The sequence below is a fragment of the Lethenteron reissneri genome, chromosome 38, assembly GCF_015708825.2.
Source record: "Lethenteron reissneri isolate LAM-NWPU_2019-01 chromosome 38, ASM1570882v1, whole genome shotgun sequence".
Taxonomy (NCBI): Eukaryota; Metazoa; Chordata; class Hyperoartia; order Petromyzontiformes; family Petromyzontidae; genus Lethenteron; species Lethenteron reissneri.
Window position 1 is genome coordinate 4,057,732 of NC_083816.1, and position 22,290 is coordinate 4,080,021.

Sequence of the window (22,290 nt, forward strand, 5' to 3'; positions counted from 1 at the left end):
CATGAGCTGTTAAGGTTTTCACTTGGTGCCGCAGCACCTGAAATCTGTGTGCAGGCAGATGATCGGAAGTGCCGTCACAGGCGTGCTGTGTCCTGCGCCATGATGTCATTAAGCATTCATAAGTAAATACACTTCTCAGCATGTCTCTATGAATAATTGATGGAGCGACCGAGAGTGTGCTGATAATTTCTGGCAAATTGGCGGTAATGGACTGGATTTATTTAGTGTTTTTGCGGAGTGGGTGTGGGAGATGAAGAGGGCAACTCAGTATAAATGACAAAACTTTTACTCTCCGTCAAAAGCGCGATGCGGAGGGCAACCGGAGCAGATTTGTTTCCTTGGAAAGGGTGGTCAATAACATCCATAAGTCCGGTCCTCTCATTATGTGACCCTAGGGGTGATTATGGGTGAGTAGGGTTGCAAGGGAGGAGATGTGAGACTTCTAGGAGGTCAGCAACAGCTTGGTGCACAGGTGGTGTCGGTGTCGTGCACCTCGCACATTTAGAGAACATTTCCCGTGATCCGCAGCTTTGGTCGACTGTTAGCCTGCCTCTAATCGAGGCTTTGCGATTACAAACAGCCTCTTTAGCTGCATGGTGTAGCGGCTGCAGCCGGTGGTGTCGTCAGAGGCTGCGAAGCGGAGGACGACGATGTTTCGTGCGAGGCGCGTCAGAAGAATCGGCATTAAAATGCAGAGCGGAGGCCATGCCTCGTCCCCCGGGTGCTGCCCATTTGACACTGGCGGCACATTTGCGCCCGACGGCGGATGTGTCCGTGGGTACACGGAGAACCCAAATGCGCGATAATGCCAGACAAGCTGATGGAATTTGAATATTTGAACGTTGGGCACTGTATTAATAAACGACGCTCGCCTTCTTTGCCCGTTACACGCACAATCGGCTGTAATTCCACGGTCACGCGTGCGTGCGGGAAATTATAATTATTATTTTCATAAACACAATTTGCAGTGCAGGCACGGACCGTGAGTTATGTTTATTGCACATCGAGCGCACTACGCACATTGCACCATGTTTATGTTCTAGTGACGCGCATGCCGTCGGAATGGGTTCTGCTGCTATATATATTGTCTCCGCTGCACGTACCGCGTTAAGGTCATATACGATGGTGCGTGTGATTTGTAATGCTGTGCTTATGCTCACTGTAAGGAGCACACCGGGCAGGCAGGAGGCAGGCATGCTGGCTCTTACCGACAATGACGGTGAAGGGCAGTACTACAGTAGTTAAAAAGCACACTTGCTACAGTATAACAAAAGAAACGTGTTTGAAGGTGTTTTATTATCGACCTGCGAGGCGTCCCGGAGATTGCAAGACAGCAATGTATTTATCCGGGCGGCCGGTGGTGCACGCAGAGGCAAGGGTTAGTGGATCGCACAGATAATGTGAAACTCCCTTCCCGTGGGCGTTGAGGTGCCATACCGTAGCTTGCCAGGAGAAGGCAGGACTGCAACAATTTGGACTCCACTTGTTCCGTCTGTATGGGTGAGAGTGTTGCCCCCTCGGACGCATTAGGTTTTCTTCAGGTGCTCCGGTTTCCTTCCACAACTCGTTGATTAGACGATAACAGCTTCATTTTTTGGGGACCGCAGAGCTTGGAAAATTGTTGGCGCTGGCTCCCTCTCGCCTGAGAGTCGAGAGCGACGACTGTGTGGCGTGTTGCAAGTTTAAATTATTATGATTCTTGAACCTATCTGTGCCGAACGTTGTGTGCTACCCCCCCCGCCCCCACCCTTATCGTATGCGTGTGTTTTCTCGAGATAATCTGGTGGTCTCCCATGCGATGCCAACAAACACATATTAAAGGAATTTGCCAAATTTCACAATGCAACAGGACCCTCCTGAAAAATAATCTTGAGACTCATTGAGGGTTTTCTTGGGTTATTGCAATAAATCCCAGGCTATCCGGACCCCACATTTATCCCGATGAATGCTGGCGAATACGGCGAATAAAAGCATAGTTTAAGTTAAATTAAATACCAAAACATAGTTGCAATTACTGTGTATTAAATGTACTCACCGCAACAGGTTAGTGGTAAGGGCAGGGGTGGTGGAAGATGACGGGGAGGGGTGGTAGGGGTGGAGCGGTACCCACCTACTTCAGACAAGCGGGAAAGACTACTGTGCTGAACACAGTACAATACACTGCACACACCCAGGTATTTGTTTTTGCTTGGTCTGTACAAAAACAAGAACAATAACAACAACCATTCACCACCAAGTGGCTGTGACGTCATCACAGTACCTGTGTCAGGCCAGGTGCCCTTTGAGGCTACGTGAACTGTCGAAGGCTCGCTAACAGGAGGTCACGAGAAAATACCCCAGGTGCCATGGATTGACTGACTCAAAGAACTGGTAGATGCACCAGCTGGTCTGTACACTAACACATGCACCTACACTTAACACGCAGGTCCCCCGTATAACTGTTACCAGACTTTTGGGGCAAGAACGTTTAACGACCACTTATGAAGTACTGCATGCCACACAAGACAGTGAGTGGGTGGCCAACTTCACGCCCAACCGCCTTTTGCCTCCTCAGTGGCAATGTTTACACCCCACACCAGGAACCCATGAAAGCTGTCAACCTAGGGGAGGCCCAGTAACGGGTTCAGATACTCGCCATTGTTATTGGTCGTGAGTGGGACACGAACTCGGGTCGCCAGGTTGGTCGCACAGTGTGCTCAGCACAACACCACTGCTCCCCACAACACGGGCACACATACACCACAACAGGCGCCATGTACCACAGACACGTACACTAACACGCATGTTCTACACACTAATATATGCATCACACGCGTATAGTTCAAGGGGTTGCAGGTGGCTTTCTTTAACTGTGATCTAACTGAAACTGCCACTAGGCCGCAACCTACCAGCTCTCCCTACCAGGGCTCCCTTTGCTGGGATTTTGCTGTAGACTGCTGTTAGGATAGCTCCCATTTTGTTGGTCACCTCGATATGTAGTAACAATACTATGCATTCCAGGTGTAACTACTAGCTATGTAATAATTCGACCCTCCACAAGTCTGTGATGTAAGGGTTCACGGTCACAAATTAATTAAAGCCTCCAGTTTTTTTGTTGCAGCATAGTGCACATGTAGAATGCAAAGCAGTGAGTCTCTAGGACGCATGGGCATACACTGACAGCCCCTGTGTCAATCAACTGCTGGATGAGGACCTCCCCACGCCTGCGGGTAACGTGGGGGGTTATTTGACCCATATTTCACCAAGCTGGTCAGTGCGAGCTGATGAAGGCCGTGGAGCGTAAACATCCAGTATAGCAATGGGGATTTTGAGTATTGCGCCCTCTGCTGCCCATCATGTAGCACCACCGCCTGTAACACCTGTGATTTTCTATCCAAGCATCTTCCCAGGCTGTTTTTCCTACTGGGCTTACACGATTTGATGATTCGGGCGCATTCTGAGTGGTTTGGTCACAGCCACGCTTTCAGCTCTTTAAGCTGGTGGTCTAGATAAGGCTGAGGACATTGTATATGTGATCACATTACACGCGTGTAAGGCACATGGACGGGAGCCGTGCACCTTCCTGCTGTTTGTTGTGGGTTGTTCTTCCTGTACGTCTTTGAGTGGCGTCACGTTTTCACGTTTGTCGGGCGCTGCCATCTGGGTCGTTGCTTCTGCCACCGCTCGGAGGGCGCCGGGCGAGCCACGTGAACAAGCGACGCTTCTGGAAGCAGCACGGCGAGGCTGCTCCCCCTCTCACTCGCACACACGTGTGCGCACACACAAACGCGCACATAGACACACACACACGTGCGCGCACGTATACAGACATTCGCACGCACGTGCACCGACCTCCCCCGTGCTACAAATACAGATGCTGAGCCCGCAAAGCCGGTGCTGGCAAAACACAACGTGATCTGTGAGATACATTCAGGCCGCTGTCACGTGCATACTTTCATTCAGCCAAAACGGGGCTGTTACGCTTTTGGTTTATCGTTTTGGCAGCTTGTGCAACATGGAACGTACTTTCCGACAGCAGTCTTGTTCACAAAGGGTATCCCCGGTTTAAAGGGAGATGCGAGCATTTAATCAGACAGCTTTTGTCTTATTGCCGTGCATCGAAAATGGGTGTTCCAGCCTGAACGTCATTAGTTTGACGCTTCACTGGTGAGAAAAAAAAAACACGAGTTGTGGTCAAGTGCATCATTGTGGCACTCGTGTGGCATCACTCCCGTACATTTCGCGATGCCGGTTGAGTTACGTCACGATTGCCAGCTATGGTAGAGTACCTGATGGTAATTCTGTTGATAAATTTATTATTGTTAAATTTATTCCACAATTGTATCGTGATGGTGCTGTAACGTGTGTCATGTTATGAGACGAAGAATCCAATCGGAGCTTACGCACAGCAGACCAACCCCCCCCCCCACCGTGTTAGAGAATGACCCACGGAAGTCGATATCAAAGAGTGATCTCCCGAGATCCCATTAAGTGTTGTCTTCTCCACAGAGTAGGAGGCAGCACTTTTCCACTTTTCCTGTTGCAGAGTAATGTTTTCTGCATAACAGTCAACCGATGTAACTGAATTTCAAACCAAATCTAATGTGATGGGTTTATGTTTTGTATGGCCATCTGTGACTGGACTGACGTCATCAACTCACCACACGTGAGAACGCAGTTTAATCACAGGTGGTGGCTGCCAGGTTCTTAGCAGTGTCATCTTTGCACTAACCTTTGCCACCTGACTACCTCCTCACTTGATAGGCGTTTTCAAGTCTTACTTTGTTATTCATGAAGCCTCAAACCCCTTTTGGGCAGCCCAGGACATGCAGCCCTACAAGGTCAGTGTTTTATTCATGTTTTTCTTGTTGCATTTGCTTTTAAGCCATGAGCCGTGGCAACAGAAACTGATGCTCCAGGGTATTTTCATAAACAAGTTTTTTTTTTTAAATAGAGTTCGGACAAGGCCGAGGATGACACGTAGCGCTTGGTCAATCGATACGCGCTGCGAAGACCGCAAGACATGCGCGCATGCAAGCGGCAGACTCGACGACCTGTGCGGTCATCGCGTCCGAATTAAGCCTTGTGCAGAACCACAAAGCTGTGGTCACCAACCCCCCCACACCCCTGAGCCCCCTGGCTCAGAGCTAGCAGATGGGCATCAGACGGCAAAGCCGACCCCATCATTGCCCAGGGCTGCCGGCCGGCGTCCGACCTTGAGGTGGGTGGATGCCCTCTCTCCCTACCAACCATCCCCATGTCCACCCTCGCCCATCTGCCAGTAGCCTGGGTCTAGTTACTCCCCGTCCCCACTTCCGCACGTGCATGTCTGTGTTTTGCCTACACCGTTAGATCGAATGATCACGCAAGATGTTGGCAGTGGAATCCTAAGGCCTGTGCATGAATGGAGTATTTGCATTAGCACTTTGCCCTGAGCAGGTTTAAACACAGTCCATTATTATTAAAAAAAAATTCTTGCTCAAATGAGCATGGAGGTGCTGCTCATCTCCTGTAGTGGAAATTCTACATTCCTTTGGTGAGAGGGCAAGTCCATCGATTGGATAACCACTATTATCTTCCCAATAATTTTATTGACCCCGGGGGGATGCTGGACTGAGTCAACCCAAACCAGGATTTGAGCTCCAACCTTGTGTTTGCATTCCACTCTATCGTTGAGGAATCAAAACCGTTCATGAATTGGAAGAATCCTGGCCTCGTACGGTTGTTGCCTGCAGTGTTTTTCATTTGCCAGCCACCCTCGTATGACGAGGGAGATAGATTTTATTAATATTCAGTGCCTAATACGTATGCGGGAGAGAGGCCAAAATAAGTTCATCCAGGCCCTAGGGAACAGTCTTAAGTCTCACAAACCCCAGCCCTAACTCCAATCATAACAACCCCTTCCCACGTTTCCCACTCATGAGTTTAACCAAACCCGGTCAGGAGGGGCCAGGTGTCGTATCCAACCAAAGCCGCTGTCCGACGAACAGAGAATGCGAGCCCAACTTCAGAAGATCACCGAGTTGCAATTGGACGTTTACAAAGCAGGCAATGCGTTTGTGTTGACGTGAGTACCAGAAATAATGTGGCCGTTTGGTCGAAGGGAACCTGCCGATGGCAAGAGTTCATCCGGTGAGCCGGCACTCACAACCGCGTGCCGCACAACACGTGCCCTACTTTGCATGGTGGGGCCATGTGGCAGCGTTCGCATATCCCCTCGGACCGCGAGCCCCAGTCCCGTGATCACTCACTTGATCGGTAGCGACGTGGGCGCGCGGCACTGCGCCGAAATGTCGACGGAAAAAACAACCACGACCCTTGAATAAATTATGAAAGCGTGGGTCTAATTATCAGTCACTTCTGCGTTGCACATGCAAAATTATGAAATGCTGAAGCGTGGATGTTACGAGATTGATTTATTGGATGGATGGATGGGGTCAAAGTGTGCGTTTTTTTTCTCAATGTGAGCCGGCACCATGGGGAGTCTCAGCGTTGGTGCGTTTTTCGAGTCGTCTGGTCTATCCTGTGGTGTCTCAGCTCCCGAAGCGAGCTGGGCGTTCTGACGATATCGGGGCCTGTCACCCTGTGCGGTCGATGGAACAGGTTTTATAATTGATGGGTTTTGTTAATTAAGTCACGCCTCGGCGAAGATGAGAGTGTTCTTGCAGCACCCATTGTGAAAGCAGACTGCATTTATTAAATGCAAATTGTGGGATTTTATCAGGTTAAATGCTGGATTAAACTGGGTGCTCATGAGTACCTAAAAACACGTTACACAAATTCACATTTGTAGGATGTAAAGACGCTGTTTCGAGCGGACGTTTTAGGGGTTAACATAGCCCAGCGGGAGTGCATGCCGCTTGTTGCTGAGGTTCACATTTAGAATCCTGCAACCGCCCTGGTGAATACTGCAGGCGTATTAATCACGAGACGTTACGCGCTATCTGCTTCACGGCGGACGTTAAAAGTTGTCACATTAAAAATGAGTGACATTGTTGACTGACGTCATGCTCCAAATTTGCCGATTTTTTTAATTCACCCGCAAACGACTAAATTGAGAAGATACATAGCAACATTGCCCCCTTCTGAGATAGTATTGCAGGCTGCGAAACATATCACCGTTGTGATAGCTTTGCACGTTAAGAACAGCGTGAATACCAAATGCACTTAAAATATTAGATTTTATCTCCTCCAGCTGCCGTGTTCACACCTTGGGGGTGAACAAGGCAGCTGGAGTTGAACCAGGAGTGTGAGTTTTGACGCTGCCAGGATAAACCAACTCATTGTTAGGCGAGGGGGTGGGGGGGGTAATATATTTTTTTTTATTTCCAGGTTCACCCAAGGCCCTGGCCAAATGTGACGATCATTGAAGAGGCAGCAGCACATGAAGCATTGCTGCCTTGCCTCCTTCCCAGGACCATTATTCTGAGTGCTTTTTCCATCTGACTCTCGCTCACAATGGGACGGTGCAAATGTGTCAATTTGTCACGTGTAAATCTGAAAGAGCGGCACAATGATCCTATGAGCGTTTCGGCGCTGACGCCGTGTAATAGCGCCGCTCCTGATGGACAACATCTCGGCGCAGATTTGCGCTCTAGTTGAAAGCGCCACGTTTTTCCACGATCCATCCCGCGCGTTGTGCAGAAATCAAAGTCGTTCTGACGGTGTCCGCTTGGCGTGTCACGATGCATCGATGCGTTCAGTATGAAAGTAGATTCTCATGCATCGAATCGAGTATGCAACAACCAACGTGTCACTTTGTGATGGGTGGATGTGACCCATTCGGCCACTAGAGGTGCTGTGCTACCATAACTTCAAGTTTAAACCATATCATGTATTCTGGAATCTAATAATGAGCCTAATGATTTGTAAAAATTCTGAAAGGTGAATCGTCTCATCCCTAGTGTTTATGAATGAATGACTTGAAAGTCAGAGTTAAAGTGACTACTTGCTTAAATTAGCATAAAGGCAGTGCTCAACTCCTGTTTACAGCCGAGAGCGGAAAATGTTTCCAAAGGACAACCGCTGTTGATTTTCCTACAAAGTGACCCCTTGGTCAACAACCCAACCAAGATTTCTACTCGCAACCTTCCGATTTAGAGCCGATCGCCCTTCCGTTGTGCGACCTGGCCAAGTTAATTACTTACAATTCATGCAAATTATATGTGCAATGATGTACTGCAATAACATTTAGGCTCACGAAGGAAACAGAAGGAAGAAAATCAGATGGCAATGCCCGTTGTGCGCACAGCATTTCACTTTGCGTTTTGCCTCTCTCATTTTACCCGCTGGGTGAACCATGGACGGGGTGTGGTCGTGGTTTTGCCGTCAAGTCGCCACGCGCTGGCATTCTTAATGAGCGGTGCCAGCGCCTGATGACCATTTTACATTGCGGTTACATTCACTCTTGAGCAGCGATGGCAGCCGCACCCCCTGACACACACACACATCATTACCGGTGTGTGCCATTGTCGAGGTGAGTTGCGATCCCGGGGTGCTTGGGAGAGGGGTGGGGGGGGCACCTGTTTGAGGCCCCTCCGTCTTTTAAATCACGTCCCAGCCATAAACGAGCGAGAGCGGTGCGCCAGTCACGCTGGTGCTGGACGATGCTCCCCAGGGGATGGGTGCCATGAGAGGTGAGTTTCGGCAGCTGGAACGAGCAGACGGGGGGAGGGGGGGGAGGTGGGAGGGTGGGCGTTCTGTGTAATCGCAACGTCGAATTGCTGGCGCCCTTGGAACGAGACAAAAACGACGACCACCTGGTGCTGAGCCTGAGGCCGCTGACCACCTCTGCTGGTGCGGCTCAGAGGCGCGTAGGGGTGGTAAGTGGGGAATGGGACGGGAAGTCGGGTGCCGCAATCAGGGAGGCGATTGTGCTTGGCAGATGTTGCCGGGATTAGTCTGGCGGTCTGCTCGAGGAACTGGCGGATGAAGCCGTCGTCACGGCGACTAGGGTGGTCACGTGGGCCCGTCGCCATGGTGCTGCCTGGCGTACGTTTTGCGGCGAGCAAGAGTCGCCATGGTTACCATTACCTCATCGGGGCACGCGGGGGGGGGGTGGGAGGGGGGTGGTGACAGTGTGTTCTCGCCGAGGACGGATGAGAATGTTTTATAAAACGGAGAGTGGAGGCACATGATCGTGACCTTGAAAAGATGGGCAACGTAACAGCGGGGTAAAGGACCGGCGTTCGTTAGCGGCACGTGCGACGGCTCGAGCCGACGGAGCCATGTAAGTATCGGAAGGGGCCTCGCCGGCCGTGGCGCCTCCCAGACCTCGCCTCGTTTAATTTTCCTCCTCGCTCCCAAGTGGCATCGCGTTTGTGTGCTCCTGCACGGAATTCTCGAAACATGATGTTCTTAATTGAGAAGCTATCCACAGAGCCACGCGTTTGGCGGTTCCCCACTTGGCATTCGTAGATTGCAGCAATTTATATACATTCGGTTTATATATATAACTCTAATGCTTGAGTATATATAGAAGCAGCTGGGTACACGAACTGTGATGAGTCAGACTTGGATGTTATCTCGACATGTGCTGTCTGCTGTGATCTCTGTGTTGGGTGTGTGTCACCGTGTGCGTCCATGTGCGTTTCATCTTGTGTGTTTGTGTGTTGTGAGGAGCAGAACTAGAGTGCTCCATACACAGCACTAGGCTCTGGGAGACTTGAGTTTTATTCTAGGCCGCTATGCACATCGGTTGCATGTGGTGGTATCTAAACCGGTCTTGGACCTTCCCTCGGTCGAATTAAATACTCAATGCGTGAATATCGGAATTGACTAAACAACGCGGGCAGGCTTGGTACTGGCCCCACCACCCCCTCGTGCACCACATCCAGCCTAATATTCGCTCACGACAACGGCACTTGCTCCTACACATTTGTGAGGCCGCCTCGGCGTTCTTTGTCTCTGTCTTTGCAGGCCTGAGGCTGGCAATAGGCATGCATCCCCTCCCCTGGAGGTTGCCCCACCGGCCGCCTCCACCTCCCGGCCGACCGACATTCCCCTGCTGCCCGAGGGCCCAGCCCCGGCCCACGTGGCGGCCCCCCTCCTCGAGGAGGCTCCTTCCCGCTCGGTGGCGGTCACGGCGGCAGCAGCTCCGACCCCTCCCCTCGCGGACACCCCTTCGTGTGGAACGGCCCCCGTCCACGGGCCTACCCCGTCACCCCCGGCGGTGACTCCGCCGCTGCCCATGGCCGCGCCGCCCTCGCACCAGGAGGAGATCTTGGGCTCGGACGACGAGGAGCAGGAGGACCCCAATGACTACTGCAAAGGTTGGTCTCACCGGCGGCAAACTAGCCAGTCGCACTGCCGTGCACCCCCCTCCTCTTGTGCGTGGCGAGCATTGCGGCGTCTCGTTTCTGGACTTTAATCAAAAATGCGTTTGATGCCCTGAGATGAAACCGTGTCGCTCGGAAGCCGGGAGTAGGGACGAGCGCTGCTGTTGCTGCTGCTCCACGGGGGGGTTTTGCGGAGATGTGAACGAGCAGCTCAGTGTCCCTGCTCTCGGCACTGCTGGTTTGATGGATGTCAAGAGGACGGTGGGCCCAGAGCCCTGAATGAAGTGTGTGCGTACATGTTCGTGATGGCTTTCGTGGGGTGTGTGTGCGTCTGTCTTTTTGTGTGTTTGGAAGTGCATGTATTTTGAACTTATTTTGCATTGCACGTAGCCAACCGCGCTAACCAGAGGTGCGGGGGAAGGACAACATACTAAAGACACAAATCACTTGTAAATTAGTTTTAAACATATATTTTCAATCTAGGTGGGGAGTCTGTGTGTGTAAATGTGCATGTGTGCTTGATTCCCGCTCACGGCTAACATGGGTGACAAATACCTTAACCGGTTCTGGACTTCCCTTGGTCGATTCAGCCTCATGAGTACCTGGTTTGTTATGTAAACATTAGCATAGGGGAGACAAAGGCCACCATGCGTGGTGCTGGCCACCCATCCCCTCCCCGTCGTGTGCCCTGCCAGCGTTCATAGATGCTCACTAAGAGGACTTGCCCCAATAGTCTGTTAAAGGCTCCAAGGGGGATCTTTGCCTTTTTTTCTCTCTCTTTGTTTACGCATGTGTGTATGCGAATATTCGCACGTGTGTGCGCGAGCGTATGTGTACGCGTGTTTATACGTGTGTGCGTGCACTCATGGCGCAGGGGGCTACCACGCAGTGAAGATCGGAGATCTCTTCAATGGGCGCTACCACGTGGTGCGCAAGCTGGGCTGGGGCCACTTCTCCACGGTGTGGCTGTGCTGGGACATGATGTGAGTGGCTTCCACGCGAGAGTTCACATGATCCCGTGTGTAAGTGAGCAGTGGTGCATTTCAGCACCAATTATGGCGAGCGGTCTCAAGGCCATGAAGAGCCCTCCGTATTACCGTTCTTCGCGTAGGGTGCTGGGCTGCCGGTGCGACGCCTTCGTTCTTGGGGTTGTTTCAAGTGGAATCCTAGGTGTTAAGTTTTTTAACGGCCGGCATGTCAGCCTGCGCATGGGGCGACACCCTCTCATTAGCATTCAGGCTCGAGCCTTCCCTTAAAGGGCCCTACTGGAGATGATTCACTTCTCGGCACTGTCGGTGACACCGCTGTCGCACATTACATGAGTTTAACATAATTTAATTTAAGCGGCACAATGACCGAGCGGAGCGAGAATGGAAGCAGAGTGGGAATTATATTTTCGGCAACTGTCACTTTTGTGAAAATGGATGTCGTGGTAATGGGCCATTTCTGAAGAAGGCAGCGGAGAGCTTGGAGACGGGACCATGTGCCCGGATCTTTAGCTGGCGGCAAAATGCGCCGCATGATACGGCGTCCAAACAAAGCAGTGCCTCCCACGCAGAGCATGTGCACACACACGCTGGTGCAGCGGAAGCACTCAGAGCAAGCTGCAGCCAACCGCACCTCCAATTAGCGCGGTTGGCTACGTATGGTGCGAAAGAAGTTTAACTTACAAGGAGATGCTGCTCTCCGTCTAGAGGGAGAGAACCGGGGGGGGGGGGGGTAGGTGAAGTGGATAGTGTCCCTCTCCCCACCGGATTTGGGAGGCGATGGAGGGTGGTGATGTCGCCACCTGGGTAGTCCTCGGGGTCTGGCTTCTATTTGTGTGCCATAGAAGCGGTTGTGCACTGCAGGCCGCTAATGGGAAGGGTACGCGTGCGACTTGCTAATCCGCGGCAAGACCCGCAGCTCCGCGAAAAGTCGGTGTGAAGCCGCAGAGGTGGAATTTTAAAGAGATGATTTCTCTAAATTTAAAACTGGTGATTCTTCTGCTCCTGAGAGTTCCAAGCCGATTTTGTGTGTGTATACAGGAGTGGGTGGGGGGGGGGAGTTATATAACGAGAGCCATGGTTAATTTGCGGAGTCGCCGGTGGCGGAGGAGGTGGAACGGCGAGCAGTCAGACGTCAACGCGATTGCAAACGGAATATTCCCGCTTGCCCACGCGCAGGGCGGAGGGGTGGGGGTGGTGGGGTGCAGCGCAATATCCCGATGGCGTGGGGGTGTGGCAGTGATGGTGTGAGCGGAGAGCGCCCCGCTAAGCTGTACCACACAGCGAGGCTGCAGCGGTGTGAAGCTCCAGCAAGCCAAACGGGGTCTGTGGTGGCCCCGGGGTGTACAGGAGGGGGCGGCGGGGGGGGGGTGTTATTAGGATAAAGCTTTAGAGAGAGAAAGATGCACATTTTCGCAGCAGTAATTGGCACAGGCGGGGGTGATTTGCTCATAAGTCGGAGGCCGCTCGACAGCTGGTGCCTCTGTAACGCTTGCTCTGCGCCGGCTTACGCAGGGGCAAGCGGTTCGTGGCCATGAAGGTGGTGAAGAGTGCGCAGCACTACACGGAGACGGCGCTCGACGAAATCAAGCTACTGAAATGCGTGAGTGATGGCAGCACCATCATCGACTCTAGCTCGTGCGCGTCACACTTGTGCGCACACGCCTACGCACGCACACACAGATGGCAACGAGACACGGGTAGTGCACAGCGTTATCAGACGTGGAGAATATTAAAAGGAGAGCTGCGATCTCTCATTTCTGTTGTGACATGGAGCAGTGTCACAGTGGTCAGCCCTTTGCACTATGCACCCAATGACCTGAGGTCAATTACTGGCCACGGTTAACATGTGCGGCGCAGTATCTCTGAACCACCTCCCTCGCCCTTAACCAACTCATACGAACCAGCTAAATGAGGTATGCAGCCTGCCTGACTGACGGTGGATTGACAAAAGGCGGATGAAGTATATATTTTTTATATATATCTTATGCTCGTGTGGCTATCACTGTAGCAGTGGTGTGGGAGGCCATGGGATGAGCCGCCTGTCGGTATCCCGTGATCCTGATTGTATGGGTGCCGCTTCCCCTGCCGCCGAGCAGGTGGTATACTCTGGCTTGCCAGGAGAAGGCGGTACAGCAAAGTGCGGACTAATTTCGTCTGTCCCTTCTGCATGGGCTCGAGTGTTGCCCCCTCACGAGTGTGGGCTTTGTCCGGATGCTCCAGTTTGCTCTCAACATCTAAGCATTAATTCGCTGAAGAAAACACCTTTATATATAAAGGACTGCAGAGCTTGGGCAGTTGTTGGTAGCGCCAGTTCACCGCCTGGCTGCTGCCTTCCAGCGTGTCTGTGGTTCGTCGGCGATTGTGAGATGCGATTTTCATGAACGATAACGCGGTATGTCAAACTAGACATTGTTATTATTCGGCTATATTGCTTCCTGCTGCATGCAGGAAGTAGCTTAGGTGCGGGACAACAAAAGCAGCACAATGGAGAAGGCACAGCTGCATGAGGCCATATGGTCGGTTACAACTTAAAAGCACCGCAGGGCGCAGCTCACTAATTGGGAAGCTCATTACTGAAAAGCTGTCCACAAAATGAGAGTGATTCGACAGGAATATGATTGTGTATCCACACTTGAGGCTCGTTTCAAGCCTATTTCTCCAATTTTATCCCGATTGTGCTTTCGGCATTTTATTATGAGACCAAGAATCGATGTGGAGCAGTGCAACCCTTAGTCTTAGAGAACAGCCCACCGAAGTGGACACTATGGAGTTACCTCTGACAATTCCTTCAAGTAAACTCTGGTCTCCACATATTAGCAGGCAATATTTTTTTCGTTAGCCCCTTCATCGTTAGCCATGCTACTGTGAAACCGATATTATTATGTCTTAAAGCTGGAATGTATCCAATTTAAGTGCAGAACCAAATTTTACGTAATGGGTTTTTTTTGTGGAGTCGCTCGTGGTCTGGCTACAGTTGAGAACCTGGTTTAACCACAGGCAGCTGCCTGGATGTGAACTCGGGGTCTCAGCAGTTCGGCTCAGCGTTCTGACCTCTTGCGGCCACGCAGTCAACTCAACCAGAAATTTTTTTAAAAACGTAGCCTGGTTGCAAGAAGCAGCTTTAGGAGCCAGACAAACAGCAGCATGCGCACAAGGAGGGAAACGTGCTTCCAGAGTTCAATGAAGCCCATCGTTGTGAATCTGCGGGCGTGAGATAATTGAGGGTCGGTCGCCGTGTGTCGCCGTCTCGCGACACAGGTGCGGGACAGCGACCCGTGCGACTCGAACCGTGACATGGTGGTCAACCTCCTGGACGACTTCAAGATCACGGGCGTCAACGGCACGCGTATCCTTGACACTACCGCCACGCGGGCGTTTCCAGCCAGGGCTTCACTTTTCACTCGGTATTTTATGGGTCACCAACTCAGACAGACCCAGGTGACGTTCAGCCCATGTCCCCGCCACCTTGCGGATAGGCATCGCTGAGGTACACACGCGGGGTGTCATCAGAGAAATGTGCAGACGGCCTTTGCACGACGTCGCCCATTTTTTTTATATTTTCAGGGAAGAAAAAATGTTACTAAAGAGCTCCCTATTAATTACCTAATGAATGTTGCATTTTTTAAAGTTATAATCTCTATGTACAGTGTCCTATCTCAAAGACGTTGGTGATCATGGCCTTCGTTACATTTACCTCAGTCCATGATATTACTCAAGAATGTGGAATTACAAACTCCCAGATGCATCCAATTTTACAAATTGCTTTTGTAACTTAATTCTCTATCTTTCCCGGCTTCGTGTACTTATATTTTTATCACTAAAGATACATTTAATACTTTCATTATAAAACACTTTCTTGTGGATATACAATCAAATTTGTTTTCCTCACATGAGTGACTTTGAAAAACTACTTGACCCCTCTGAAATGTTAGCTGGCTGCGCCAGTAGCAACCGTAGAAAGTACTTCTGTATGCAGCCATTTAGGCATCAGAGTGGTTTCTCTGTGACATTCGCTGGCTGAGGGAGCGGGCAGCCCAAGTGGCATTTTAAATATTGTAATTGGAAGTCGAGGCCCGGTGGTCCGACAGGCGAGCGAAGGTTGAACGCTGGAAGGTGGTGGAGCCTTGACAAGACCCGCAGACGTGTGCATGGTGTTTGAGGTTCTCGGTCACCACCTGCTCAAGTGGATCATCAAGTCGAGCTACCAGGCCTACCCACGCCGTGCGTGAGGAGCATCATTCACCAGGTAGGGCAGCCCCTGTTCCCGTGTGTCTGCGCGTGCCCGCGAGCTTCCACCACAAAGCTACCGCGAGAAGGCGCAGGGCCTCGTGTTGGAGAATTCCCATTATTAATTCGTCTCATTTTGTGTGAAAATGTCCCGATGCCTGCATCACTGACTCCGAGGAAAATCGCCAGAGCGATGTGATTTGGTCATGGTGTGAATTTGGCCCTAAATGTCCTGTGGTTAATGGAGGCACAGGTTTGCAATGAAGGTTGCATGACATGCTCTGTGTAAAGTTATGAACGCATTGGCGAAGAAGCTATCTATGCAGTGGTTGGTGCATCGCTGTCTGAACCCAGTGACCTGTGTTAGATTTTCGACCACGGTGTTTATTGATATCTGAACCGGTCCTGGAATCCTCTGACTTTCACCAACCCACATTGACCAGAGTGGTGACGTTTTTGCCAAACAACGCACACAACAGGGAGGCATTCATCCAGCAGTGGATTGACAAATAACTCTTTAAAACATGTAATATTTGATTGCGTATGCCTTGGAGAAATGCCACTAAGGCTGCTGTGCGAAGTGTTAACGCGCGTGCAAATTATTTATCATCTGCATTCAAACTGCACTGTCTTTTCTGACTGTCGCATGCAGTTGATCGTAGCGAAATAATTAAAACATTCCCAACTCCTGCAGGAGCGAATCCTCAGGAAGTGCTCATACTGGGTGATGGCATCAAGTGATGAGAGAGAATGCAGCCCATACCCACCCACCCACTTGGCGCTAAATAAAATGTGCCGCAGCAAATTACTTTATGACGGACGCAGAACATTTCTGGTTGTTATGGCAGCATTATCTGCAGGGACCGGCTTGTTAACCGTCACACGTGGACCAATCCGACCGTGTTTAATAGTATCCGTGCAAAATATTGCTCAGCTCACAGGGAGCTCTGTGGGAGGCGGGAGGGGGGAGATTGTCATCGTGTGATAGACAGGCTAAATGGATTTTTATGGGGGCTGTTGCACGGCGCTGGTCGTTTTTCTCCGTCAATGTCACCGTCCACTAGAGATTCGTTATCCACAACTATAGCAATAGCTGTGAGCGCCACGGAATGTGGTGCACAAAGAGTTTTGAGATGGGTACTATGTGCCCGCTGCTCTCACTTCACTACCATTGTCCGTTATCCATAAGCCTCACTGTTTTTTGTGCACCTGGTGGATTTTTTTTTACTTGGGCTGTTGTGTGGGTTTGGCTGTTTCTACCCTGATAATAGCCAGCAATTTAATTTTGCTGGGAAGAATTGGTGTCGGCCAGGTCTCCTGTAAGAGCTTGGGGTCTGCCCGTGACCCGGAGTTGTGTGTGGACACGGAGTAACAGCATGCGATGGTCACAGGGACATAGAAATCCATGGAGCAGCCTTTCTGTTTAATCCTTTTCGGCTTTCCTATTCATAATGGAATAGAATATTTACAATTTTCACAAACAATATCAACAGCCACGTACCATTTAATAAGATAACCTTGTCCTGGCACCTCTTGTCAAAATAAGAATGCTCTTATTTAGGATACATGGCTGTTGCTATTAATTAAGGAACACACATGTTTTAGGTCAGAATTAGGATGCTGTTGTGATGCGATGATCAGCACACTGAACTTGCAATCCAGAGATCATCAGTTCCATCTCCCGGCACAGCAGTTGAAACAATGGTGCACGTTTCTGAAATGCCCCCTCCGCTGTCCACTCGATGATACAACTGGGTATGCTGCATTAAAGTCGATCGACAGGTTGCGTGTGGTGGGGTAAAGTGTCAGTCCCCGCACGTCTTCTGCCAGTAATGGTGTGAGCAATTGTAGGGCTGCAACCTTGATCTTTTAGACGAATACAAAATCTTGTTCAACACCACTGTATAAAAGGACCTTGTCTTTCCCTTACCGATAGATTGAAATGTCACTGCTATTGTTGTATAAACGGTTGTGAAAACAGGTGGCACTTTGGAAGTATTTTCTAAATCTGCCGTCGTCAACGCTGCTGTTTCATGAGAATGGGCACAGTTAACGGCAGGTGCCCGTGGAGGCCAGAAGGGGGCACCAGCGTGTCCTAGAACATTGGTCAACACCAGGGTTGCGATTTCCGCACCAATTTCCGCAAACATGCTGTTTTAGACCGCATTTTGCGGTAGTTTCTGTGACCCTCTTCCGCACAAATTTCCGCAATTTGCGGTGATTCCTGTGAAGACTTCCGCAAATCGTGACTTCGATTCCCGCCTTTCTCGGTGCCGTACTCGCGCGGTTGGCGCACATATCTTGCGTATGCCCATTTGGCTCTGCTGACTTCTGGAAAAAACGATATGTATATATGAACTATGGATTCCTGCATTCAGACAGCGTTGTTGGTGCGCACGAACTGTGAAAAAATCAATGAGAGCCGCGAGCTCTTGTGCGTCGAAGTACTTGTCGATGCCGTCGATGAAGCACACTTGCCACAAGTACACGACGCCACCGTTGACATGTTTGTCGCCGATAGGAATCCCTACGGTTGCATCTTTCCGGATCGACGCAACCCCCGGCGCTGTGCTCAGGCCCTTTTGCCCAGCCCCATGATGTCTCCTAGCATCTGCCATTCGGAGCCCTCGCAGTACTCGTAGCGACAAAGGAAAAACAAAAAACTGTAGCATTTTCTTTATTCATATTCTGTCGATATGCAAAACTATTCATCGTCGCTCAGATTGCAGCGCGTTGGGAAATCCACTGGTAATTTTGGCCAAGCGCTCAGATACCCACGCTGTTTTCGATACGCTCAGATACACACGCGTTTCCGCTCAGGTAATATCCTCGTCCAGCGTACGCTCATTTGCCTCTGTCGTAGCTACTTTATACCTCCTGCGAATATATACACTTTACTGCTAACGATTAAAACTTTGGCGCACAGGTCGGTCGGCTGTGAGAGGGCTTTCTCTCTGCAAAACAACATCAAGCCCGAGGAGTGGTTGCTCCTCTCGTGCAAGCAGTTGAACGCGCTTATAGTTTGCGCCCGCGACAAGCCAAAACTCAGCATCTTTCACGCCGAAGACGACATGAAGCGCTGGAAGAATGCGAAGAAGTGAAAGTACATGTGCTCGTAATCACGGCTCCGCATTTGAATAAAGTATGTGGTTCTTGTGCGGAAATGCGGAAATCATATATTCATTCTAATCAGTAACTCAAAGCCCTACGTGATGCTGGGCCTTGCATGTATCCTTTCCAATAGAACGCATTAACGTGTTGTTAAAAGCGCGCGGTCATAGGAGTAGTCTTTCCACCAGTTTGCGGTTGACTTTAGCAAAAATGCGGGAAAATTTGAACCCTCCTTCCGCATTTTCCATGCGGAAATCGCAACCCTGGTCAACACACTATTTCTGGCATAAGGTATTCCAACGGTTTTAAGGTACTGATTCCAACGGTTGTAAGGTACTGATTTCAAATCTGGCATCAGTTTTTGTCTATCACAGGGGTCGGCAACCTACGGCTCCGGAGCCGCATGAGGCTCTTTACGGGCTGCTTCTTGACGATATGTACGTATGTACAGTATGTACTCAGATGCATTGCGGCTCTTGAAATACTGAATTTTGTACCAAATTGGAAAGAAATGGCTCTTCTTGTTATTTTGGTTGCCGACCCCTGGTCTATCACATCAGGTTTTTGAGATATCAAATATTGCATTTTCAATAAAAACTGCAGAAGAAAAATATGAAATAAATGTGGATATCTACATGAAATTATATTATAAACACACTATCCTAAAAACACAGCACCATATTTTAACACTAAAGCAGTCACTGACTCGCAACAACTTGCAATCATAAGTAACAGAGTTAATTTCGGGTAAAATCAATGAAAATGGGGTATGCCGATAGCATAAAAATGAGATGTGATAGAGCAAATCTGAGGATCAGATTTGGAATCAGCACCCTGAAATTAGTCTAAAACAGCTGCAAAAGTCCAGGCCAGAAAAAAATGTTTTTTTTTTTGTTGACCAGTGGAATCGTTCTGCCAGCGCCGCCCAGCCGCGGGGGACCGTTTCCATTAGCAGACTCGATTGATCGCTCCCTCTTAGCTCCAGTGCATCACTGCTGCACATTGTCGTCATTGTTGTCGTTATAACACCGGACCATTGTCCGTTCTTTCACGCCTCACCTGATTTCTCGCGTGCGTTGTCATTTGTGCTTTTCAGAGTCAAATTGAAGCCCTTGTTTAAATCTCGACTTTGTTAATAGACTGACTGCAGCTTGCCTGCATTGCCACTTTGTCAGCCGGTCCTGCATGGGAATTACAACCAGGGCTCAATCACAGCCGGGTCTGTCCGGGTTATCAACCCGGAAAATATTTCTGTGCACCCAGCACACAACATCCAGTACAGTAAAAACTTGGATTGCGAGCATTATTCGTTCTGGAAACGTGTTTGTAATCCAAAACACTCGTATATCAGTTGTGATCACGTGATACTCGGCAGACAAAGCATATACACGTACTACTCGTATTGCAAGACCTCGCTGGTTTATCAAATTAATATTTATTTAAAAATGTGCTCGTCTTGCAAAACACTCGCAGACCAAGTTACTCGCAATCCAAGGTTTTCCTGTATATCTTTCACTACGGTTGTGGCCACTAGTCACGTGCTACCGACTCCAGTCTAACAGCGACTCGGTAAGTATTTACTAGAGAAATTAGGCTCAGCCTGCGAAGTTCACGAAGCGTGGTGAGTTTGGCCCCCCGACAACAAATTGCAATAATGTCACGAAGCGGGGTGTGGCATTTGGCCTAACATTCACACAGGCGTGGATGGTTGTGCTACACGTTGGTATTGTGTTTGTCGATGGCGCTTGCAGTTTTATTTCGGGTAATGTCAGTGGGTGGGAGGCTGAAGCCTGAACTGTTGGTCTCATGCTGCACCCCCCCTGTGGTCTATGCCGGAATCAAGCATGGCGTCGGTGTTTAGCTTTACATTAAAGGGCCCTTGGCTCCCTGCAGGCCAAGGGTGCTCGTCAATCACAATTAATTGTTTGTCTTTGCGCCCGTGCCGTTCTGTTCCGTGGTTCACTGTGCGCACACGTGGGAGGTGCGAGCTGTGTGAGTTTCATGCTGATTGACTTCCTTTATTGGAAATTAAATGAACCGGGTCGCCCACGTAAACTACAGAGGTGGGATCCATGCTGCGAGGTTTTGTTTGCACCTCTTAATTAAGCAGCCCGTGGTGGGGTTGTACTCAATTAAGACGGTAGTTTGTTATTAATCTCACTCGTGACCCTCGTTAACCTCACGATCGCTCCTACAGTCTCGTCTCTGCTGATGCTATGATGGCATTTATCTCCAAGTGGCTCCGTCAGTGTCTTCTTACAGAATATTGTGTTGTTAGCCAGCTATTTTAGATGCACATGTGGCCACTGTGGCACTGCAACTTCAAATGCCGTTGCTTCGAGATTTTTCCATAATTCCGCTGTGGAATAAGTTTGTCCAGCCTCATCGTCAGCTGCCATGTGAAGATCGATGGTCATCATTGAACCGTTAGCCCCAAAACTGGCTTATTGGTACCAGCTAGGGTGGCAAATGCGTTAGGGTTCGTGTTGTGTTTGAAAATTGTATCACAGATCACAAATACGCTTGACAGCATTGTTACCATGGTATCTTTTTATTAGAAAAATGCCATTAAATGGGTGCCGTAGTATGTTTGATAGCAAAATATGATTTTGGGAGGGGAAGAAAATAAATATATTAATATTTTGACAAGAAACACGCATGGAATAAGATAAATATTATGCCGGTCTACAAAACAGATAGTATAAAAAGTCTAAGCTTAACGCTCGTGGTGAATACTGGTAGCATCTGCCATCCCCGGGGGGGGTGTACCGACCAACCCCCTTGACTCATGGTGGGGCTAAACGGAATAAAAGAGAGACAGATTGCGCTTGTGACCGATACGTGGTCTCCCCCCCCCCACACACCGCTTGCACGTGTGACCATGTGCGCAGGTGCTGCAGGGCCTGGACTACTTGCACACCAAGTGCAAGATCATCCACACGGACATCAAACCCGAGAACATCCTGCTGTGCGTGGATGATGCGTACGTGCGGCGCATGGCCGCCGAGGCCACACAGTGGCAGCAGCAGGGGGCACCGCCCCCCTCCGGATCTGCGGGTGAGCAGCACACTCTGCTCGGCATCACTCATGCAGGCGGGGCGGGGCGGGGCGGGGGGGGGGGGGGGGGGGGGGGTGTTTGCTCTGAAAAAACGTCCCGTGTGATAGGAACGCAAGGGAGCTGCTTTAAACCGGTGGAAGATTTTGCGTTAGAACTTGAGTTCTGAATGGAATTGGCCACTTGGAGTTTGTTTTTTTTACTTTTGGCTGTGTTCAGCAACCACAAATAAATTCTAACAGTGGAAATTAAATGGAATGGAAGTAAAAATGGGCATGACCAGTAAATAAATGTGGGTCGGGGGGGGGGGCGATACAGTCCTTGGGTATTGGTCGGCGCTTGTGGGAACGAGGTCCCTAAACACACCAGTCTTGTCATGGCCTTGTACGCTAATATGTAATCTGAAATAAATCCAGGGCACCTGTGAAAATGACATGGTTCACCTAATATTGTTTCTCTTAGCTAAATATTAACAGGAAATATGATTCATTATTTGGTTTATTTTGGGTTAGATCATGTAGGTTTAAGGTAATTTTTTTTACTATAGACTCTCCACCACCAACAGAACCAAGCGGATTAAGTTGATTTGGTTTTTAAGCAAAACCAGTCATCATTTTGACATTTTTGTTGTATGACGTTTCGATAGCATTTA

At 49.8% G+C, this 22,290-nt stretch overlaps 1 protein-coding gene across 1 annotated transcript in view; it reads left to right on the forward strand.

Annotated features, from left to right (window-relative positions):
- LOC133351693 (SRSF protein kinase 2-like) overlaps positions 1-22,290 on the forward strand; it is a 71,262-nt gene that overhangs the window by 29,999 nt on the left and 18,973 nt on the right. Inside the window, 7 exon segments of the mRNA XM_061567103.1 lie at positions 9,898-10,250; positions 11,131-11,239; positions 12,758-12,845; positions 14,504-14,591; positions 15,386-15,448; positions 15,451-15,491; positions 21,475-21,640. Coding sequence (XP_061423087.1) covers positions 9,898-10,250; positions 11,131-11,239; positions 12,758-12,845; positions 14,504-14,591; positions 15,386-15,448; positions 15,451-15,491; positions 21,475-21,640 — 908 coding nt within the window.